Raw genomic sequence first — 20,960 nt, 5'->3', positions numbered from 1 at the left:
TAACCCTGGCAATCCTCTTTGATTCAACAAATTAAATTTAGTATGAAATCTTTGGACAACATTTTCCAAAGATTGACACTTAGTCTCCAATTGAGTCATTAAATTCCTCTTCTGCAATACCTTTTTGATTTCTAGGATGGTCTCTATTCTATCTGCAATCTGGATCTGCTCCAACTCTGATCTAGTCTTTGAATTCAACACTTTGATCATGCATGCAGCCTCAGCTGGCTTTTGTCCCGGTGTTGTTTTGACTTGTTCAATGGCTATTTTGCACTTGTCAATTAATTCTTCAAAAAAAAAATATGAATGGATGGCGAAATCTCAGTTATGGCATGATTTATATCCACCCAAATTCTTTCCTTGGCTTGGGCCAAGGTGTGAGCCATCAGTGAATTATTTTCCAATTGATCAATCTTCTTGGAAAGTTGGTGATATTTATGCATCTCTTCCACCAAGAGACTATCATTTTTTATCTAATGTGCTTCTAGATTATTCAGTTTTTGTTGGAGCTTGTTATTTTCTTGTCTCTGAAGAGACAGGTCCTGCACAACTTTGTTAAAATCATCTGGTACTGATGTCGAATCCCCTGTTGTCCCTACAACTGTAATTGGTATGGCTGTTACTGGAGCCATATTCAATTGTGCAGCCTCTTATTTTTCCTTAAGTGGCTTCTCTATCTATTCCTCCATCTCCTTTCTCTGTATATTTTGCTCAATTATCAATTTGAGCATGTCTTCTTTATGTTGCTCGCTTTCTTCTATCTCTCTTGTTTGTGGATCCTCTGTAGAAGGTAACTTCAGATGTTTCCTGAGTGTTGCTACGTTTGCATTCTTTTTCTTGAGGATCTCCTCCACTGCTTTGACATCACTGGGATCATAACCCAGCTTGATCACCAAATATTCCAATGTTTTGATTTTAGTGTCCTTTGCTAATGAATAAATTTTCTCCAATTTTAATTGTGTCTGGACATTGGTGAGAGATGTCCTTAACTTTGAAAGTTTTGTAGTAGTATTTTCCATGGTGGAGAAAATAGTTTCTCCAGACTGTCTTTGGATATCCATTTGATCAATGGGATGTATTTTCTTTGCATCAAATGAGAAGATAGTCTTCTTATAATCCGAAGGGATTTTTGAAGATGATACTTGAGCCTGTAACAATTCCATTTGCATCCTTCCTTTCTCACTATAAATGTCGTTAACAACCTATGTTGGGAAGTAGAAGTTTGCTTCCAAAATTGAGCATAGGTGTTGGCTTTGAGTGTTTCATTTTTTTGCTTAATTTTCAAAAACTTACTGAAGATATTGGGATCATCATGTTCACCCAATTCTATTGACTGTCATTTTTCTAAAGGATTCTGTGAGACCGAGGAGGATGGGTTATCAAGGGAAGAGCTCCTCTGACACTATGGGAACTTGTATACCACTCATAACAATAGTTTCTTGTTCTTCCTCATTTTGAATGCTGATATATTTGAGATGTGTCCTCTACTTTTCTGTTGAATGATGAATTCTTGGGCACTTATTTTTGTACATGTTGAAGATGAAGTTTCTTCCCTTTACCTTTTTCCCTGTTTATCTTGAGGTACTGGAGTGTGGAGGGTGGCTGTAGATATAATTTTCTCTTTTGCTTCTTGTAGTGTATTTTCCTCCCATTAGTCTTAATTCATGAACTTCTCAATCTCTAGTCTAGGGGTATGATTATAAGGTGTGGTTTTGAGTTCCACCCTTAAATTAGAAATTATGTTGAATGGGTCATATGACGGGGTGAAACTGGGCTGAAAATTGAATTGTTTGAGGATTGAGTATGTTTCATTTCCTGCTATTCTGGTATTACATATGAATGGTCTCACTTGGTTCTTGATCTTAAATTGTGATTTTCTTTTACCTGAGACAAAATGGATTGCATCCATATTGATCATATGCCTTATGTATTCCAGAGAGAAAATCATCATTGGAACATATTTAGACAACTTGTAGGGAGCCAACTCACATCCATATACCCTTATCTCTGTATAATTCTATTATAGATACCAGTCTCCGGGTTTTTTTTTGCTCACTCAAGAGCAAACCATTTTAACCTTTGAACTGATCCGTGGCTCACTCTGACTGCTAAGAAGCCCTACAACTGTATGAACAAAATTGTCTATGAAGTCTGCAAATTTAAACTCTGTTGATTTTTCCCTGTCTAATGAAATCCACTACATCACTGATTGGTTGATGCCTTGATCATCTTGTTTATGTAAAGTTATTGGAAACTTATCTGCTTTCTGAAAGATAAACATAATACAGATGCATATTTAAACATGCCTTCTGTAGTAATGTTCATCATTTGTTCATGCAAATTATCAGCCAAAAGTTGACTAAAGTTAAACATGAATGCTGGATTGTGTTCATTAGAGAAAATAGATAGAAAGCCTAGAATAGGCTCATCTAACCATTGGTTTGATGGATACCCTAAAAGGCAAGAAACTAAAGTAATGATCTGTTTGGCTCTCTGGGAATGTAGAAGTTGGATAAGGGGTATTTTTCTTGGTAAACTGAGAATCTTCTGGAATGAAAATCTCGAAAATATGGGCTCTCTGAGGAAAGGTGAGCTTATGATACAAATCCATAAGGGTTGCTGCAGAAAAATGGTTGAGGGAGTCATTTTGAGGAATAAGCAACATCTGGTTTATGGTTTCAGGTGCAATTGAGATCAGAATGTCTCCATTCTGGGCCACAATGGTTCTTTGCAGTGGATTGTATCTAGCTTGACACCACATGACAAGATTAGGGAAATAGTGTGTCTATGGGAAAATGAACATGGGTAACAGGGATTCCCAAAGGTTAATTTCATCTTGTTGGTCTAGGTAGTTTTGCTTCAACCAGTGGTGTAATTCGAACAGGTCGAATTCACACTCGGTATCAGAAATCTATTAGTACTGGTCTGCTAATGGCATATGGTCAAGGTCCAGGGTAGCAGATGTTTTAGGGTTATCCTCACTCTTTGATTTGCTACTAGAGGATTGGTCCTTTCCCTTTGGTGCCATGACTAAGGAGTTTGAGAAGGAAAAAGATAACAAAGCTTCGGCTTGAATAGGTACCTAGATAAATGATGAATATATGTCAATGGTAGTGGGCTCTAAATTTGTTGGGTTGACAGGTGCTCGTAATAGTAGGGGTTGCGAGAGCTGGTAACAATACTTGCGATTAAAAATAGTTACAATGCAGCTAGGATAGTCGCATGGGATGAGACGAAGTTGATTTTATGGGACTTAGATCCATTATCATTGCGGTTAGAACCGTTACAGAACGGGATTTAGGTGAATTAATGGGCAACAGGAAATTTGCAATGGATAAATTATAATGAGTAGAGAGAAATGGGAATATGAGGTGAGAAAATGAAGGAATGACAAGTGACGCAGTGTAATTAGCAGAAGGTAAAGTACGAGAGCTAACATGGTGACCGTTGGTAGGAGCGAAGGAGTGATAGGCGGATTTCGAAGGGGGGAGTGATGGTATGTGGTTTTCAAAGAGTGGGGTGTGAATTCGTGAAGAAGCGCCACATTGCCTGGGGCCCAGGAAAATCAATACCGCTTTTCAGAAACCCCCCGCCTCCCCCTTGACGTTAACGAGAAATGGGATGAGGGGGTGCAAATTTGTTTCCCCACCATTGATCTGGGCGAGGAAAATCATGGCCGTTGAAAGGTGCCTTTGCAATATCACAAGCAGTCATCTCCCGACCTTATAATAAAACCAATGCTTAATGCGTATTAAAAATTGCTAATCATGTTTAAATGACATAATTATTCCATTATTTAACCAAGATTAATCTATCTAAAGCATGATTAATATATTCTAAAGGGCGCATTTAATATAGCAGACCCTCTTTTTATTTCCTATGGGTAATTCTAACCCTATCCTAGTGCATAAAATGCAATTGACCAAGTTTAAATGCTTTGGTCACTTTTTCTCTAATTTATCCTATCTACTAATTTCAACCAAGATTAGACAGTTTGGTTGAATTATTTCCTAATTTAAAAACATAAATTTAAATATGTTTGATCATGATTATACTATATGATTCAAACATGAATTATTTATAGTGGCACTTGAGCTTGCTAACTTGTACACTTGTTTTTCTTTTCATCGAGTTATTTTCATATTTTTTCAATTTTTTTTTTCATCCTCTTATTCTATTTTTTGTTTTCTATTTTTTTTATACCCTCTTTTATAAATATCTAACTTATCAAAACCATTTATGTTACAACATCGGCTCCAACTAGGGACTGCTTCCTCCTACAGGATGCAGAGAACTTGCAGATCCATGTGCCTTCTCCTCGAGCTAATGGGGTCTCTGTTGAAAACAATCACACATTGCTTAAAAATAAAAACAATTCGGTGATGTACAAATGATGAATGAATGAAGGAATCTCAATATTGGATATAATGCTTCAAATATTTCCCATTGACAGGCAATGAGGAATATTGTCCTTCCAAGTTCTGCAAGATAAAATTATTGTTGCCTTTAACCTCTGCAATGTTAAAAGGTCCAAACCAGAGATTATCAAACTTTCCATGTTTTCCTTTATCTTCCCTTCTTGCATCCCATCTTAATACTAAATCTCCTTCTTTAAAATATCTTTCTCTAGCCTTTTTGTCAAATAGACTTTTCATTTTGTTTTGATATTTCCGAAGCTTATAATGAACTTCATCTCTGTTTTCATTAAGTTCTATAATCTGATTGATTCTCCTAGAAAAATCATCAGGTTCTTCATTTGCTTCTTGTAAAAATCTCATGACAGGAAAAGCTAAATGTGTAGGAAATATGGCTTCTTTACCATAAACAAGTTGAAATGGAGATTTACCTGTTGACCTCTTTGGAGATATTTTGTTTGCCCAAACTGCATATATGAGATGGTTGTCCCAACTCCTTTTGTGGTCTTCCAACATTTTCTTAATGACTTTAACCAGGCTCTTGTTTGAAGACTTTGCCAGTCCACTTCCTTGTGGATAGTAGAGGGTTGAATGATTCAATAAAATTTGGTATTTTGGACAAAATTCAATCATTTTGACACTGCTAAATGCTGATGCAATATCTATAGCTATCTACTGGGGTCATCCAAACCTAGATACTATATTTTATTCAATAAATTTAATAACTACAATGTTAGTTGCATTCCTAACTAGAATTGCCTCTACCCATTTAGTGAAGTATTATCTCAAGCATTTAATATCCTTTTATGTTGGCTGCTTGATGCTGGATGAATTTCGCCAATGAAATCCAATCCCCGTTGTAGAAATGGTGCTTGAACTAGTACTAGAACTAGAGGAAGTGCTACTAATCTTTGCTTTCCAACAAACATTTGACATTGAGTACAACTTATAACCTTTGCTCCTACTTGTGCAAAGAATGTCGGTCAATAAAATCCTGCTCTCAAAATTTTATATGTTGTAGCTCTTAAGCATAATGTCCTCCACAAATACTTGCACGAAATTGATCAGTAATTCCTTCTGTTTTAGTTTCTGTCAAGAAAAGAAAAAGGATACTGAGTGGATCTTTCTAATACAGATTTTCATTGAGGATACAATATTTTATGGCCTTCAACTTTAGTGTCTTGCATTGATTCTTTGTAAATTCAGATGGACACTCAAAATCTCTAAGAAAATGTACAATATCAGTGTATCATTCAGATAACAAGAATTTCTCATCAATATGAATAGGAGTTGATTGAATTGAAGATGAAGGTTCTTGTGGATTATTCTCTGATGAAGTTTGAGAAGGTTCTTGTGGATTCTTCTCTATTGAAGTTTGAGAAAGTTCTTATGGATTCTTCTCTGCTGAAATTTCCAAAACAGAATTTATCCCCAAAACTTTACAATTTGACTCAGCTAAGAGTTTAGACAAACCTTGACCTTTCACCAACTTTGTAGTTTTGATAATAAGATCAAATTCTAATATCTTAGTTATCCATCTTCATCTTCTTTTGTCGGTATCAGGTTGAGTTAATATAGTTTTAACAACACTATTGGGAACATAGGCAATAATGGAAGAATGAAGGACATAGACTCTAAAAGCTTTTAAGGCTTGAACTAAGGAATAGGCCTATTTTTCAATAATATCATATTTGAGTTCAACATCTCTCATAAATTTACTGAAAAAGGAAATAGGCTGGTCATCTCCATTCTCATTCTTTTGTAAAATAACAACAACTAAGGTGGTTTCAGAGGCAAAGGAAAAAATGCTAAATGGTTCAGAATAGTTTGGACTGGCCAATATTGGGGCTTCAGAAATAGCTTTTTTAATCTGGTCAAAAGCAAATCTTGTTGGAATTGTCCATTTGACTTCATGATCTTTCCTCAACATATCAGTGATATCCTTAACTATTTCAACATAATTAGGTATAAATCTCCTTAAAAAGTTGATTTTTCCAAGAAAATCCTGAATTTCCTTTTTATTCCTTGGTAATGAAAGTGCTTGGATAGTTGAAACTCTTCTGGGATCAATGACCACTCCTTCCTTAGAAATAATATGGCCAAGCAATTTTCCTTCTTTGATTGCAAACAGGGACTTTTTGGGATTGAGTGATATCCCAAACTTCCTACACCTGTCAAAAACTTTCCTCAAGTGTTTTAAATGTTTTTTAACAAAATTAGAAAACACGGTCAGATCATCAAGCTAAATGACAAAAAAATTATTTGTCTTACCCACAAATGTTAAATCCATAGCTCTTTGAAAGGTAGCTCCAGCGTTGGTTAATCGAAATGCATCCTTGCATACATAAATGTACCCCGAGGAGTTGTCATTGTTGTCTTTTGTCTATCTTCTAGGCTCACCATGATCTGATTGTATCCAGAAAAACCATCTAACATAGAAATTCTATTAGCACATGAAACTTTTGAAGCAATTGGTCTCTCTTGGGTAATAGATAATTATCTTTCAAATATGACTTATTTAGGTTCCTTAAATATACACACAGTCTAATTTCACCATTTTTATTTCTTACGAGAACTAAATTTTCTACCCAATCAGAATACCTCAATGGAACTATGATCTTGGCATCGAGTAATTTTTTAAGTTCTTTCTCAATGGTAGGAAGAAGGACTCGACTAATTATCCTTAACTTTTGCTTAAAAGGTTTAGCTTCTAGTTTTAAAGGGATTTTATGTTCAATGACTGTTGTAACATATTTCTTAAACTCATTATAGGACCAAGAAAAAACATCTTTATAAGCTTTAAGGAGATCTAAATATTTATCTTTCACTTCCATTGGTAAAGATGCAAAGATTTTAATATTTCTTATTTCTTTTGAAGTTCCAATATTACATTCTTCTATATCTTCTTCAAGTGAATTTGATAATGGATTTTTAGGAACATCATTGTGGTCAAATAGTTTTTCAAGAGGAACCAAGCCCTTAGGAATGAAATTTTTGGATAACTTAATGATGTTATGATCACCAATTCTTGAGTCTAATTGTGAAGTTTGATTATCCTTATTCATCTCATTATTATCCAAATGTTCTTCTTCAATTTGTAAGGCTGAAAATTCATCAATTACTTGCAAAAATGATTTTAATTGTTCATCATCATCAAATATTTGCCAATGTTTAATATTATCAGGAATTGAAGGCCTATATTTAACTTGAATTTGATATTGCACGAGCATTTGATAAGGAATTTTAAAATAACTAGCTGAAACAACTTAAGAATCTACATGAATATTCTCATCTCTTGGAATAGAGTGATGTTAAATGCTTGGAAGAAATTATCCACTGAGTCCCATACCTCATTTCTATAAGATCTAAGTCTAGGATGTTTTGTTTGACAAAGATTCCTTACTTGTTTAACAATGAGTTCTGAGTCACTGAATACACTTAGATTATGCATTTTAAGACTTTTGGTTAACTAGAAACAAGGTTTCATATTCTGCTACATTATTTGTAACATCAAATTCAAGCTTATAGGATTGAGTTATATTCTCTTTGTCTCGTGAAAGTAGTACAACACCAGCTCCAACTCCTTCCTTTGAACAAGAACCATCAAAGTATAACCTCCAAATATTAGTCTTAATAGCCTTTGGTTTATCTACAATGTTTTCAATGCTAAGATGAGTGTTTTGTAAGTTATTTGATGATAATTCAAAACATCCAAAATCTTGATCTGCTGCATAAATGGGATGTTTTCTTGCTTGATCTAATTTGCAAACTATATTCATGAATCTTACATCTATGTATAACATAAGATGTTCACCCCCATATACATGAATGGTAGCATATGACATGTCCATTTGAAGACTTCCTCCTAATTTGACACAACATGATCTTGATAATAACATGTCAAATTTAGGAGGAATATCAGTAACTACAATGTCTAATACCACACTCTTAACAGGGATTTGAGCTAAAGTGACCACTAGATCCTTTATAAGTCCAAGACAAGGTACTTTCTTGGAATAAAAAGTATATAGATCGTGATAAGATCGGGTGACCTCTAATTGAAGTCGATCCATAATTACCTTTGGCATTAGATTATAGGAGGCTCTAGAATATAACATGCAGTTGTATGATAAAAAATCATGAACTTTTAAAGTAACATAGAAGGGTGGTACATTTTCATCAATCATACCTGAGCTAGGACCAAAGACTACTAAAGATTTTTCGTCTTGTAGGCTTATTACATCTCCCTCAGCATCAACACTTGATGACTCGATCCATTTGGAAACTTGATTTTTATAACCTGGATTCTTTGATAGTTTAGACAAAGGAATGGGTATTTTGACTCTTTGTAATTCCTTTTCAACGTTGAAAGTGGTTAGAACAATTTTATCAATTGAATTTGTTTCATTTCGCTTATTCAATAGTTGGATTGTTGTTGTTTGAGATTCAATATATTTAATTTGTGGTTCATTTACAATGGGATTTTTGGGAGGTCTACCAGGCCCTGACCTTGGTCTTAAATCATATCTTCTATTCAATTCTGCAATTAAAAACTCATAAAAGGCCTGATATTTTGAAACTTGTGAGTTTTCTTGATCTTGCTGAGAAGATTGATTTAGAGGAAGAGAGACAATAACATTTTGAATAGATGAATGATCAAGATTATTGATATCCTCAGTAATCAAAGGGCTAGTATCTTTAGGTTGTTAATCATCAATCATTAATGGAGGTTGAATTTGTTGATCAACATTTGGTCTTTGTAAGATTTGGGGTTGGGGAGGTCTCCTATATTGAGTTTGAGGTCTAGCAGTAGTTTGTTGAATTGTTCTAGGCTAAGCTTCTATTTTTGAAATCCTATTTGAAAGGTTTCTAAGAAATGAAGTGATTTCATCTATCTTTTGATCTTCATTTTTAGTTTTTGAGGAAGAACCCTCTTCCTTGGCTTTCATTTTCCTTTCATCTTTTTCTGCCTTAGCTTTAAGTTTAGTTGATGCTGACCTATTGGCTTCAACTTCTATGGCATTTGTTTGCATGTCTTCTAAGGTATGAGATGTTCTTTCCCTAAGCATAACTGCGAAATCATCTTCAAATGCTTTTGAAAATCTAACTTTGGTTGCTGCGACTGGTTGTTCACAATCAAGTGGCATTTTATGATAAAGTTTATTAAATCTCTTTATGAAATTAGCCACTGGCTCACCACGGTTTCTTTTCAGTTCTTCAAATTGTGTAAGAAAATACACATGATCCTTCTTAACTCCATATTGATTCTTAAATATGGTAGTTAATTCATTCCAAGATCAGATAGAATTTGGTCTTACTTGTCTAAACCAAATCATGACATTCCCTTCTTGTGATTGAACAAACAATCTCATATACAAATTTTCATGTTCAATATTCATGTTATCAGCAAAGTCCAAGAAGGCAGCTAAATGGTCTTCAACAGATAAACTAGTTTCTCCATTAAACCTAGGTAGGTGTTTTAAATACCCATCAGGAAAATTACTGAGTATATTAGGAAGTTCTAAAGCAGCATATCTGGCTTGAACAATAGGTTTAAAAACAATCATACTTGAAGATGAAGATGAATCAGTAGAAGATGTAGTAGAGGATGATGAAGTTGTAGGTGAAGATGGAGGTGTTAAAGTAGGTGGAGGAGGAAAAGAGGGTGGGGAATTTCTTAAAGTTTTTAAAGGTGCTTGAATGACTAACTTCTGGACCTATGTTTCAACTTCTTCTTTGTTTTCAAACAAAGGATTTGAATATACAGAAAAAAGTTTCCTCAGGTTGGGCAGAAGTAGATGGAAAAGTATAAACAGTGGAAGAGATAAAATCAGTAGGTTTTAACTCAGGTAAATGTACATCCAATTCTTCTTCTGACTTAGGTGATTCTGAAGGTATTTCAGGAATTTGATATGATTCTAGTGAATGGACTAAAAGAGTTGATTGCAAATCAACTCCTTTGGATAGTAGTTCTAATACCCTAGGTGTTAAGTCAGCCAAATCTAAAGGAGATGGAATAGACCTAAAGGGATCAGAGGCTGAAATATCCTCAGGTTGTAGTGGTACAAAAAAAGAGGAAGAAGCTTCAAGTCTTCTTCTTAAAGAGGCTTCTCTTACTAGTCTCTCTAGATCGGATAATGGAGAGACAATTTCATAATCAGAATGAGATCTGGTGTGTTTTAAAGGAGCCAGTTTGGGTTTGTGAAGTCGTCAGGTGAAAGATTTTAACCTACTAGTCCTTTATTCACCTTAAAGGAAAAGTTCTATTGTTTTTTTTCTAGTTAAGACTAACCTAAGTACCCACGGGGGATTTGAACTAGTGACCTATCCCAAGGAGTGCCTTAACGGCGCACCCATTCACCGTCAATCCAAAGCCCCGTGGGCGGAAAAGTTCCATTGTTGCCCCAGGGAAAATAATTCAATTTTTTTCCCCGACAATGACGCCAATCTGATGTTGTCCTTTGAGATAATTCTAGGTTAATTAATTATGCTAGAGCATCTAAAATGTTTTGTTGTTTTAAAAGTTTTTTGAATGACCAATGTTATGAGCAGATTAAGGCAGGTGCTTAAACCTTATTAATATTAAATATTTAGAAAGGAATGATTCTTTACCTCTGAATAATAATTTGATTTAAAAGTGTGTGGAAAGGCAAAAATGTAAGAGTCTACGATTTCCTAAATATTCAAACTGAATTTTAAGTTAATCATAAGAAAGAATGCAAGTCAAAAATGTTTACAACCCAACAAAATATATTTAATCTTATGAAGATGATTGACAATTTATAAATGTAGAGGAGCTTATAAAGACAAACAGTCCAATAAACTAATCTCTAAAATAGATTATAACTTCAAAGGGGGTTTAAGATAGACTGATATTCAATTTTCTCTTACCCAATTTTCTTCATAAAAACTTAAATACATGTAGAACAACAAAATGAAGTGAAAATATAAGAAAAACTCACAAAGTGACAAGCTGTTTGAAGCAAATCTAGAATCCTTTCATTAATATGAAGCCATTTCAGTTTGATACAATTATTCTTTAGAAAACTCATCCAAGGGTTCAACCCTTAATACATCAAATTACTACTTATTTATACAAAATATTTGGATTCTAAAAACATCTAACTGATTAAAAAAATAGTACAAAAGTATAGGAATGCTTAAACTATTGAGGTTGTTGGCACTATCTTCGAGGAAAATATTGATGACTTGCCCCTAAAATGTGTTGTCTTGCTGTCTATTTGTTGGAGATAAAAAAATTTACTCGATAGTATCACACAACTGATCCCACCTTTCATCATTTGGTATAGAAAGATTTATTAGCTTTCTATAAACTTCATCTACTTCAGTATATTTCTCGAAAGTTAGCTTGTTGATGAAAATGTGCTTGATTTCATGTTTGATAGTTAAATTAAACTCCAAGGTTTCTATGAAAGCTTTACCCATGACATGTCCTTTCATACTTGCAAACTTGGATTTATCTGTTGCAACAGTGTAAAGTTTCTCACAATAATATTCCAAGCTGATTAAGCTATCATTGGGTGCTACTAACCTTGGCAATCCTCTTTGATTCAGCAAATTAAATTTAGTATGAAATCTATGGATAACATTTTCCAGAGATTGACACTTAGTCTCCAACTGAGTCATTAAATTCCTCCTCTACAATACCTTCTTGATTTCTAGGATGGTCTCTATTCTATCTGCAATCTGCATCTACTCCAACTTTGATCTAGTCTTTGAATTAAACACTTTGATCGTGCATGTAGACTTAGCTGGCTTTTGTCCCAGTGTTGTTCTAACTTGTTCAATGGATGTTTTGCACTTGTCAATTAACTTTTCTTGTTCAAAAAAAATATGAATGGATGGCCAAATCTCAGTTATGGCATGATTTGTATCCACCCAAATTCTTTCCTTGGCTTGGGCCAAGGTGTGAGCCATCAGTGACTGATTTTCTAATTAATCAATCTTCTTGGCAATTTGGTGATATTTTTGCATCTCTTCCACCAAGAGACTATCATTTTTTCTATCTTATGTGCTTCTAGATTCTTTATTTTTTGTTGGAGCTTATTATTTTCTTGTCTTCGAAGAGACATTGCCTACATAACTTTGTTCAAATCATTTGGTACTGATGTTGAATCCCCTGTTGTCCGTGCAATTGTAATTGGTATGGATGTTACTGGAGCTATAGTCAATTGTGCAACCTCTTCTTTTTCCTTAAGTAGCTTCTCTATCTGTTCCTCCATCTCCTTTATCTGTATATTTTGCTCAATGATCAATTTGAGCATGTCTTCTTTATGCTACTCACTTTATTCTATCTCTCTTCTTTGTGGATCCTCTGTAGAAGTTAACGTCAGTTGTTTCCCGAGTGCTGCTATGTCTGCATTATTTTTCTTGAGGATCTCCTCCACTGCTTTGACATCACTAGGATCATAACCCAACTTGATCACCAAATCTTCCAATGTTTTGATTTTAGTGTCTTTTGCTAATGAAGAAATTTTCTCCAATTTTAATTATGTCTCGACATTGGTGAGAGATGTCCTTAACTTTGAAAAAAAATTAGTAGTATTTGTCATGGTGGAGAAAATCATTTCTCCATACTGTCTATGCATATACATTTGATCAATAGGAAGTATTTTCTTTGCATCAAATGAGAAGATAGTCTTATTATAGTCCGAAAGGGGTTTTTAGAGATGGTAATTGAGCCTATAAGAATGCCATTTGCATCTTTCCTTTCTCACTATCAAATGTTATTAACAACCTATGTTGGGAAGTAGAAGTCTGCTTCCAAAACTGAGCATAGGTGTTGTCTTTGAGTGTTTCATGTTTCTGCCTAATTTGAAAAAACTTAAAGAATGTATTGGGATCATCATGTTCACCCAATTCTGTTGACTGTGATTTTTCTAAAGGATTTTGTGAGGCCAAGGAGGATGGGGTATCAGGGAAGAGCTCCTCTGACATTATGGGAACATGTATACCACTCATAACAATAGTTTCTTGTTCTTCCTCATTCTGAATGTTGATATCTTTGATATGTGTCCTCTGCTTTTTCTGTTGAATGATGAATTCTTGTGCACTTATTTTTGTACATGTTGAAGATGAAGTTCTTCCCTTTTTGCCCTATTTATCTTGAGGTACTGGAGTGTGGAGGGTAGTTGTAGATAGAATCTGTTTTGTGCTTCTTGTAGTGTATTTTCCTCCCACTGGCCTTGATTCATGAACTTCTCGATCTCTGGTCTGAGGGTATGATTATAAGGTGTGCTTTTGAGTTCCACCCTTAAATTAGAAATTATGTTGAATGGGTCATATGAACAAGTGAAACTGGGCTAAAAATTGAATTGCTTGAGGATTGAGTCTACCTCATCTTGTGTTGTTCTGGTATTACATATGAATGGTCCCACTTGGGTCTTGATCTTAAATTGTGATTTTATTTTACTTGAGACAAAATGGATTTCATCTGCCTTATGTATTCCAGAGATAAAATCCTCTTTGGAACATATTTAGACAGCTTGTAGGGAGACAACTCACATCCATATACCCCTATCTCTGTATAATTCTGGTATAGATACCAGTCTCTAGTTTTTTTTGGCTCACTCACGTGCAAAGCCCTTTTAATCTTTGAACTGATCCTTGGCTCACACTGACTGCTAAGAAGCCCTGCAACTGTATGAACAAAAATGTCTATGAAGTCTACAAGTTTAAACTCTGTTGCATTTTTCCTGACTAATGAAGTCCACTATATCACTAATTGGTTGATGCCTTGATCATCTTGTTTATGTAAATTTATAGGAAACTTATCTGCTTGTTGAAAAAGAAACATATAGACTAATACAGATGCATATTTAAACAGGTCTTCTGTAGTGATGTTCATCATTTGTTCATGCATATTATCAACTAGAAATTGACTAAAATTAAACATGAATGTTGGCTTGTGTTCATTCGAGAAAATAGATAGAAAGCCTAGAATAGACTCATCTACCCATTGGTCTGATGGATACCCTAAAAGGCAAGAAACTAAAGCAACGACCTATTTGGCTTTCTCTGGGAACATAGAAGCTGGATAAGGGGGATTTTTCTTGGGAAGTTGAGAATCTTTTGGAAGGAAAATCTCAAAAATCTGGGCTCTCTGAGGAAAGGTGAGCTTATGATATAAATCCATAAGGACAGCTGCAGAAAAATGGTCGAGGGAGTCATTTTGAGGAATAAGCAACATCTGGTTTATGGTTTCAGGTGCAATTGAGATCAGAATGTCTCCATTCTGGGCCACAATGGTTCTTTGCAATGGATTTTATCTCGCTTGACACCACATGACAAGATCAAGGAAATAATGTGTCTATGGAAAAATGAACATGGGTAACAAGGATTCTCAGAGTTTAATTTCATCTTGCTGGTCTAGGTAGTTTTGCTTCAACCAGTGATGTAATTCGAAAATGGCGAATTCACACACGGTATCAAAAATCTTGTAATACTAGTCTGCTAATGGCATATGGTCAAGGTCCATGGTAGAAGAGGTTTTACGGTTATCCTCACTCTTTGATTTGCTACCATAGGATTGGCCCTTTCCCTTTGGTGCCATGATTAAGGAGTTTGAGAAGGAAAAGAATAACAGAGCTTCGGCTTGAATAGGTACCTGGATAAATGATGAATATCTATGAATGGTAGTGGGCTCTAAATTTGTTGGGATTGACAGGTGCTGGTAATAGTAGGGGTTGCGAGAGCTGGTAACAATACCTGCAATTAAAAATAGTAACAACATAGCTAGGAGAGTCGCCCGGGATGAGACAAAGTAGATTTTATAGGACTTAGAGACCCATTACCGTTGCGGTTTGAACCGTTACAGAATGAGATTTAGGTGAATTAATGGGCAACGATAAATTTGCAATGGATAACGTATAACGAGTAGACAACAATGGGAATAGGAGGTGAGCAAATGGAGGAATGACAAGTAGCACGGTGTAATTAGCGGAAGGTAAAGTATGGGAGGTGTCGTGGTGACCGTTGGCAGGAGCGGAGGAGTGATAGGTGGATTTCAAAGGGGGGGAGTGATGGTGTGTGGTTTTCAACGAGGGTGGTGTGCAGTCGTGAGGAAACACCATGTTGCGTGGGGCCTAGGAATAGCAATATCGCTTTTCGGAACGTGCCCCCCCCCCCCCCCCCCCCTCTTGACATTAACATGAAATGGGATGAGGGGGTGCGAAGTTGTTTCCTCGCTGTTGATCCGGGCAGGGAAAATCATGGTCGTTGAAGGTTCCTTTGCGATATCACAAGCCGATAAAACATCTTGTCATCTCCCAACCTTATAATAAAACCAATGCTTAATGCTTATTTCAAATTGCTAATCATGTTTAAATGACATGATTATTTCATTATTTAACCAAGATTAATCTATCTAAAGCATGATTAATATATCCTAAACGGCACATTTAATCCAGTAGACCCTCTTTTTATTTCCTAAGGGTAATTCTAAACCTATCCTAGTGCATAAAATGCAATTGACCAAGTTTAAATGCTTTGGGCACTTTTTCTCTAATCTATCCTATCTACTAATTTCAACCAAGATTAAACATTTTGGTTGAATTATTTCCTAATCTAAATACATAAGTTTAAATATGTTTGATCATGATTATACTATATAATTCAAACCTGAACTATTTCTAGTGGCACTTGAGCTTGCTCACTTGTTTTTCTTTTCATGTGGTTCTTTTCATGTTTTTTCAATTTTATTATTATTATATTTTCATCCTCTTATTGTATTTTTTTTATACCCTCTTTTATAAATATCTAACTTATCAAACCATTATGTTACAACAACACAAACATCCTTTAATGAACTATGGGCCCAAACACTCTAACCCCTTAATACACTATGATCCATTGACTTTAAATCCTTGTGATACTTGACAGAATCACCCTTTAACACACTCTAACTTGCAATACACTATAGTCCCTGATCGATTTATTGGAGCTTGACACTCTAAGCATATGACTGGAAATTACATATAATATATCATAGTTTTGAAGATAATTACCAAATATAAATAATTCAATCTCTAGATTTAGGATTAATTTTGACAAGGGACCATGCTTTTTTTTTCCCATGAATATTTTAAGGGGAAGATATTCCAATAGTTCTTATGTCTATAAGGAAAGATATATTGTCATATGTAGTGGACCTTGAATACAAGGCATCTTATTTCAATCACTTGAACTCCACCAAAATATAAAAGAAAAAATATTATTTCGTTATACCACATAACTCCACCTTTAAGCTAGCTAGACTTACAACACCTTGGTATGTAAACACTAGGAAATTCCAATGTCTAATGATTTTATGTTATTTTATAGTTTGTTTACCCGGGCCCCCTTATCCCTCCCTGTAAACATAGTGCCAAAACAATAGTCGAAGCCTTGTAGATTTTATAATCTAACATTTTTGAAAAAGTCATCCAATTGCTTACCTCCACAGAGGCATCATTTCTAAGCCATTGGATTCCCCTAACCATGCTCCAAGTTGGTACTTAAACTCGTTCACATAAGTTCTCTAAACTTGAGGAAACATAAAGTAGTTTCGTCTAAAGATAGAAACCATACCATGACCTATAAAGATGACATAATAAAGCTAGTTGGATGGCCCTAGACAAAGTAGGCTATTGTGATTGAGGTGAAAGAATGAAACTTCACACAATAGTGTAAATATGGAAAAAAAACCCTCATTGAGGATACATCATAATGGATATGAACTTCTAGAAGCACCATCAAAGCCATCTCGAACCCTTCATCCAAATTAAGAATCTATGAATTCAACTTATGTTATATCTTATAATGGTTTCTAACATTTGTTCTTGTGGTTTTACATTGTAAGTCATACAAGGGGTTTCAAAGATGCCACTTTCCTTGGATACTTTTTTTTGAGAATAGTAACTTGAAAATTAGATTTCATTCACATTTTAAACTTTAATAATAAAAATACATGTGACTCTGCATAATCATTTCCCATATACTTTTGTGCCAATGTAATTAAGATAACAATAACATCTAAGTGCAAATGCTTCTAGGGTTGTAATTGAGCCAAATCAGGATGATAATGGTGATGTAACATATGATTGTAATTGTGATGCTTTTGTAGATTCATTATAGATGCTTATAAAGGCATGGTTTATGTGTATCACCAATCTATAGTCTATACAATTCGATATAAATTTAGCAATGCTTTTATAAATGTTCATATGGTAGTAACTGTAGGTTTTTATTTGCAGAGTCATTGTGTAGGTTCTAGTTGTGACAAATATGGATGTCTTTATGAACGTGTTCATGGTTGTAAATGAAAAATATCACGTTGCTACCCAAAGTGCCGCTTAGATTCCCATTCAAATGACGAAATTGCAAAAAAAGAAGAAAATAAATTAGAAGGCACTATTTTGGTGGCAACCTAGGTTGTAATATGGGTAGTATGTTTTGTAATTTTTTATAGTGAATTTGACTAATTTCCTTAATGGTTACAATTATTGTCAAAAATAAATTTTGCAAAAAATAAAATATTAATGAGAAAAACTATTAAAAATTGGTTAATTTAGGTTAATATGATATATTAAAGGTTCCATCCTTTTTAAGATGTCAAATTACAACATCATTGTAGTATGTTTAGCTTCATCCAGGGGGTTGATTGCTAGGTGCAATGGAGATCACATGACCCTTCCTATGAAGCCTCAATGATGATTAGATAAGGATACCACATGTCTAATAGATATTTAACTATTGTTTGGGCCAAGAGTAAGACCTTAAATTGTTTTTACTTAGCTAAGAGCTTATCCTCCTCAAATATAAAGAAGCCAGTTAACAATCCAAGACCTAGAGGCATTTGGAATAATTAGAAGTTTGGGCCCTTAGAGACTAAGTTATTACAAGTGACCATGTTTTTGTTTTACACAAGAATGTAGCTGCACATTAAGATAAATTTGGAAAAGCTACTAACCTAGTAACTTTGAGTACCCTTGGGTACTAGAGACTTTTTCCTACTTTGAGATTCCTGCTTTGGGAAAAAAACAACACATTAAAAGTTGTCTATACTAAATTGCTATACTTTGATTTGGTTTTAAATATTATTAAAACCTCCATATATCAACGTGAATGATTATGTGCCAATATTAATAAATAACTTTTAATTCAAATATCAAAGTGAATAATTATGTGCCCATATTAATAAATAACGTTTAATTCAAATTGTGTCACATCTAAATTCCCTCTCTTCTTTTACAAATACTCACGACAATAATATTTTTATATTCTATTCACAATTTTTCAATTTTCATATACTACCTATGGTAAATTTCATTATAAATTTATACATAATATAAATGAAAAAAAATCTTCATTCATCCAAAGTATGCATGGTAATTTTAGTTTCAAAATTTATTTTACATACATTTTTGCTTTATACTTAATCAGTTTTATTCACCATGCTCTCTACGTTTCTTCTCACTAGCATATCAACTTTGCAATTCAACCATTGATATCAACTACGCAGTTGAACCATTGACAAGATGACATCCATACAAGTTATTATACCTACGGAAGACAGATTATATTGGTTTTGCTTTATGATAAAAAAAAACTTTGACATTTTTGTTCTGTAATTTTTTCATAAAATTTTGTAAAGGTTTTAATCTAATTTTGTAATTATACCACATATAGCATAAATGTAATCATAAACAAGTGTTTTAATTTTAAGAAAATTAAAGATCATATAATTTAAAAATAAAATATGAATATTAGAAAAACCAATGCTTAATATATATTCAATTTTTTTAATTATTATTACTATAAAAATATATAGTTATAGTTTCACTTGATTTTGTATTAATACTGTTTTTTAATTACATTTATTGAACTATCTAAAAAATTTAATTTTTCTTTATTTTTAAAAGTATTGTAATTTAATTATTAATAATAAACTTTCTTTTATTATTAATAATAAACTAAAGTTTAATTCTTGAAATATAAAAATTGAAATTTAATATAATTCTTAAAATATAAAAAACAATTTTAATTTAAATCTTAAAATATAAAAATTAAATTTTAATATAATTTTAAAATATAAAATCAAATTAAAATATAAAAAACAAATTTATTTTAAATCTTAAAATATAAAAATTAAATTTTAATATAATTTTTAAAATATAAAATCAATTTTTAAGAGACCAACTTAGATGCATTTTAAGATGGATTTAAATTGGTATTTATTTAAAATTTATTTGTAATTAACAAATACTTTAAAATATATAAATACCATCCTGATGCTCGCTATGAGGGGTCGATGAAGAAAACGCCTCCCATCTCATGCTTCGTTGTAAGTTTTCTACTGATATATGGAAAGAAGCCTTAAAACCGTGGAGCGTAGACTTCGCCCTTCCTAACCGTTGCTCCGATCTGTTTTCAAATTGGAAGTTAAGGTACCCAGGTGACTTTCCTCAGAACGCCCACATCAAAGCAGCCTGGCTCGCCCTCCCCAAATTAATTTGCTGGCATATATGGCTGGAAAGAAATCAGAGGATATTCAGAGACAAGAAGAGCGATCTCAAGATTATCTGGGTAAAAATCAAAAGCCATCTAAGAGACTGTTTGGGAGATCATATTGACGGGGCAGATCTAAGTGGTCAAGAAGCTGTATGGGGCGCTTATCTTGATCTCCAATTCATTGATATTGCCAGACATCCCTCTTCTCTAAAAAAATGGCAAATACGCCTTGAGGCTGCAGACTTCTCTGAGTTTTGCAACAAGAAGGAAAGAAACGCTCTCTTTTTTGACGGGGCAGCAAAAGGTAATCCTGGTATATCCGGTGCAGGTGGAGTAGTCAAAAGTGCAGAGGGCAGAACTGAATTAAGATATGCCTGGGGAGTGGGCTTCAATACAAGCATTCAAGCCGAAGCTCTGGCTCTCCTCCAGGGTCTCAAGCAGCTCATTTCTCTGGGTATCAAAGAGGCAACTATATTTGGGGACTCCCAGTCTATCATTAAGATCATCGTGGACAATTCTTCTCCTTCTGATCTAAGGCTATCAAGATTGATGAGCAGAATCAGATCCCTGATAAATTCCTTTCAGAACCTGGAATTCCTCCATGTAAAGAGAGACAACAATAAAGAAGCTGATGTTGAAGCCAACAAAGCGGTTCTCCTCCCACTCGGAGTCCTTCTAAGAGACGAAGACGAAGGCTGGGATCCCATCCCTTAACTGTTAGTTTAAAATGTTTTACTGTCTTTTATTGGAGCAATTTGTTTGTATCTGTAAATCATGAAAAATAGAGAAGATCACTAGAAATATAGTCTACAGAATTCACAGGCTCACTAGGGGGGAAGCCATCTGGTTCCTATCCGAGGAGAAATTTGAACTCTGCCTATTTTATTGTAACCTGAAATGAGGCATTTCTGTCGAGAATCAATATATCAAACTAACCATTTCTGTCAAAAAAAAAAAAATATATATATATATATATATATATATATATATATATATCGTCACGTAATTAATTGAATAAATTATATTAAAGCAATT

General features: G+C 34.0%; 1 protein-coding gene across 1 annotated transcript; it reads left to right on the top strand.

Annotated features, from left to right (window-relative positions):
• Positions 1 to 19,748: 19,748 nt before the first annotated feature.
• Positions 19,749 to 20,639, top strand: LOC149262734 (uncharacterized). The gene has a single exon (XM_089381708.1). It carries the CDS (start codon positions 19,749 to 19,751, stop codon positions 20,637 to 20,639), a length of 891 nt encoding a protein of 296 aa, XP_089237834.1.
• Positions 20,640 to 20,960: the final 321 nt, after the last annotated feature.

Source organism: Pinus tabuliformis, chromosome 6 (assembly GCF_031772625.1).
Source record: "Pinus tabuliformis cultivar Carrire ecotype Pingquan chromosome 6, CPIR1, whole genome shotgun sequence".
Taxonomy (NCBI): Eukaryota; Viridiplantae; Streptophyta; class Pinopsida; order Pinales; family Pinaceae; genus Pinus; species Pinus tabuliformis.
Note: the sequence above shows the minus strand (reverse complement) of the source record. Positions and strands in the feature narration are given on the sequence as shown.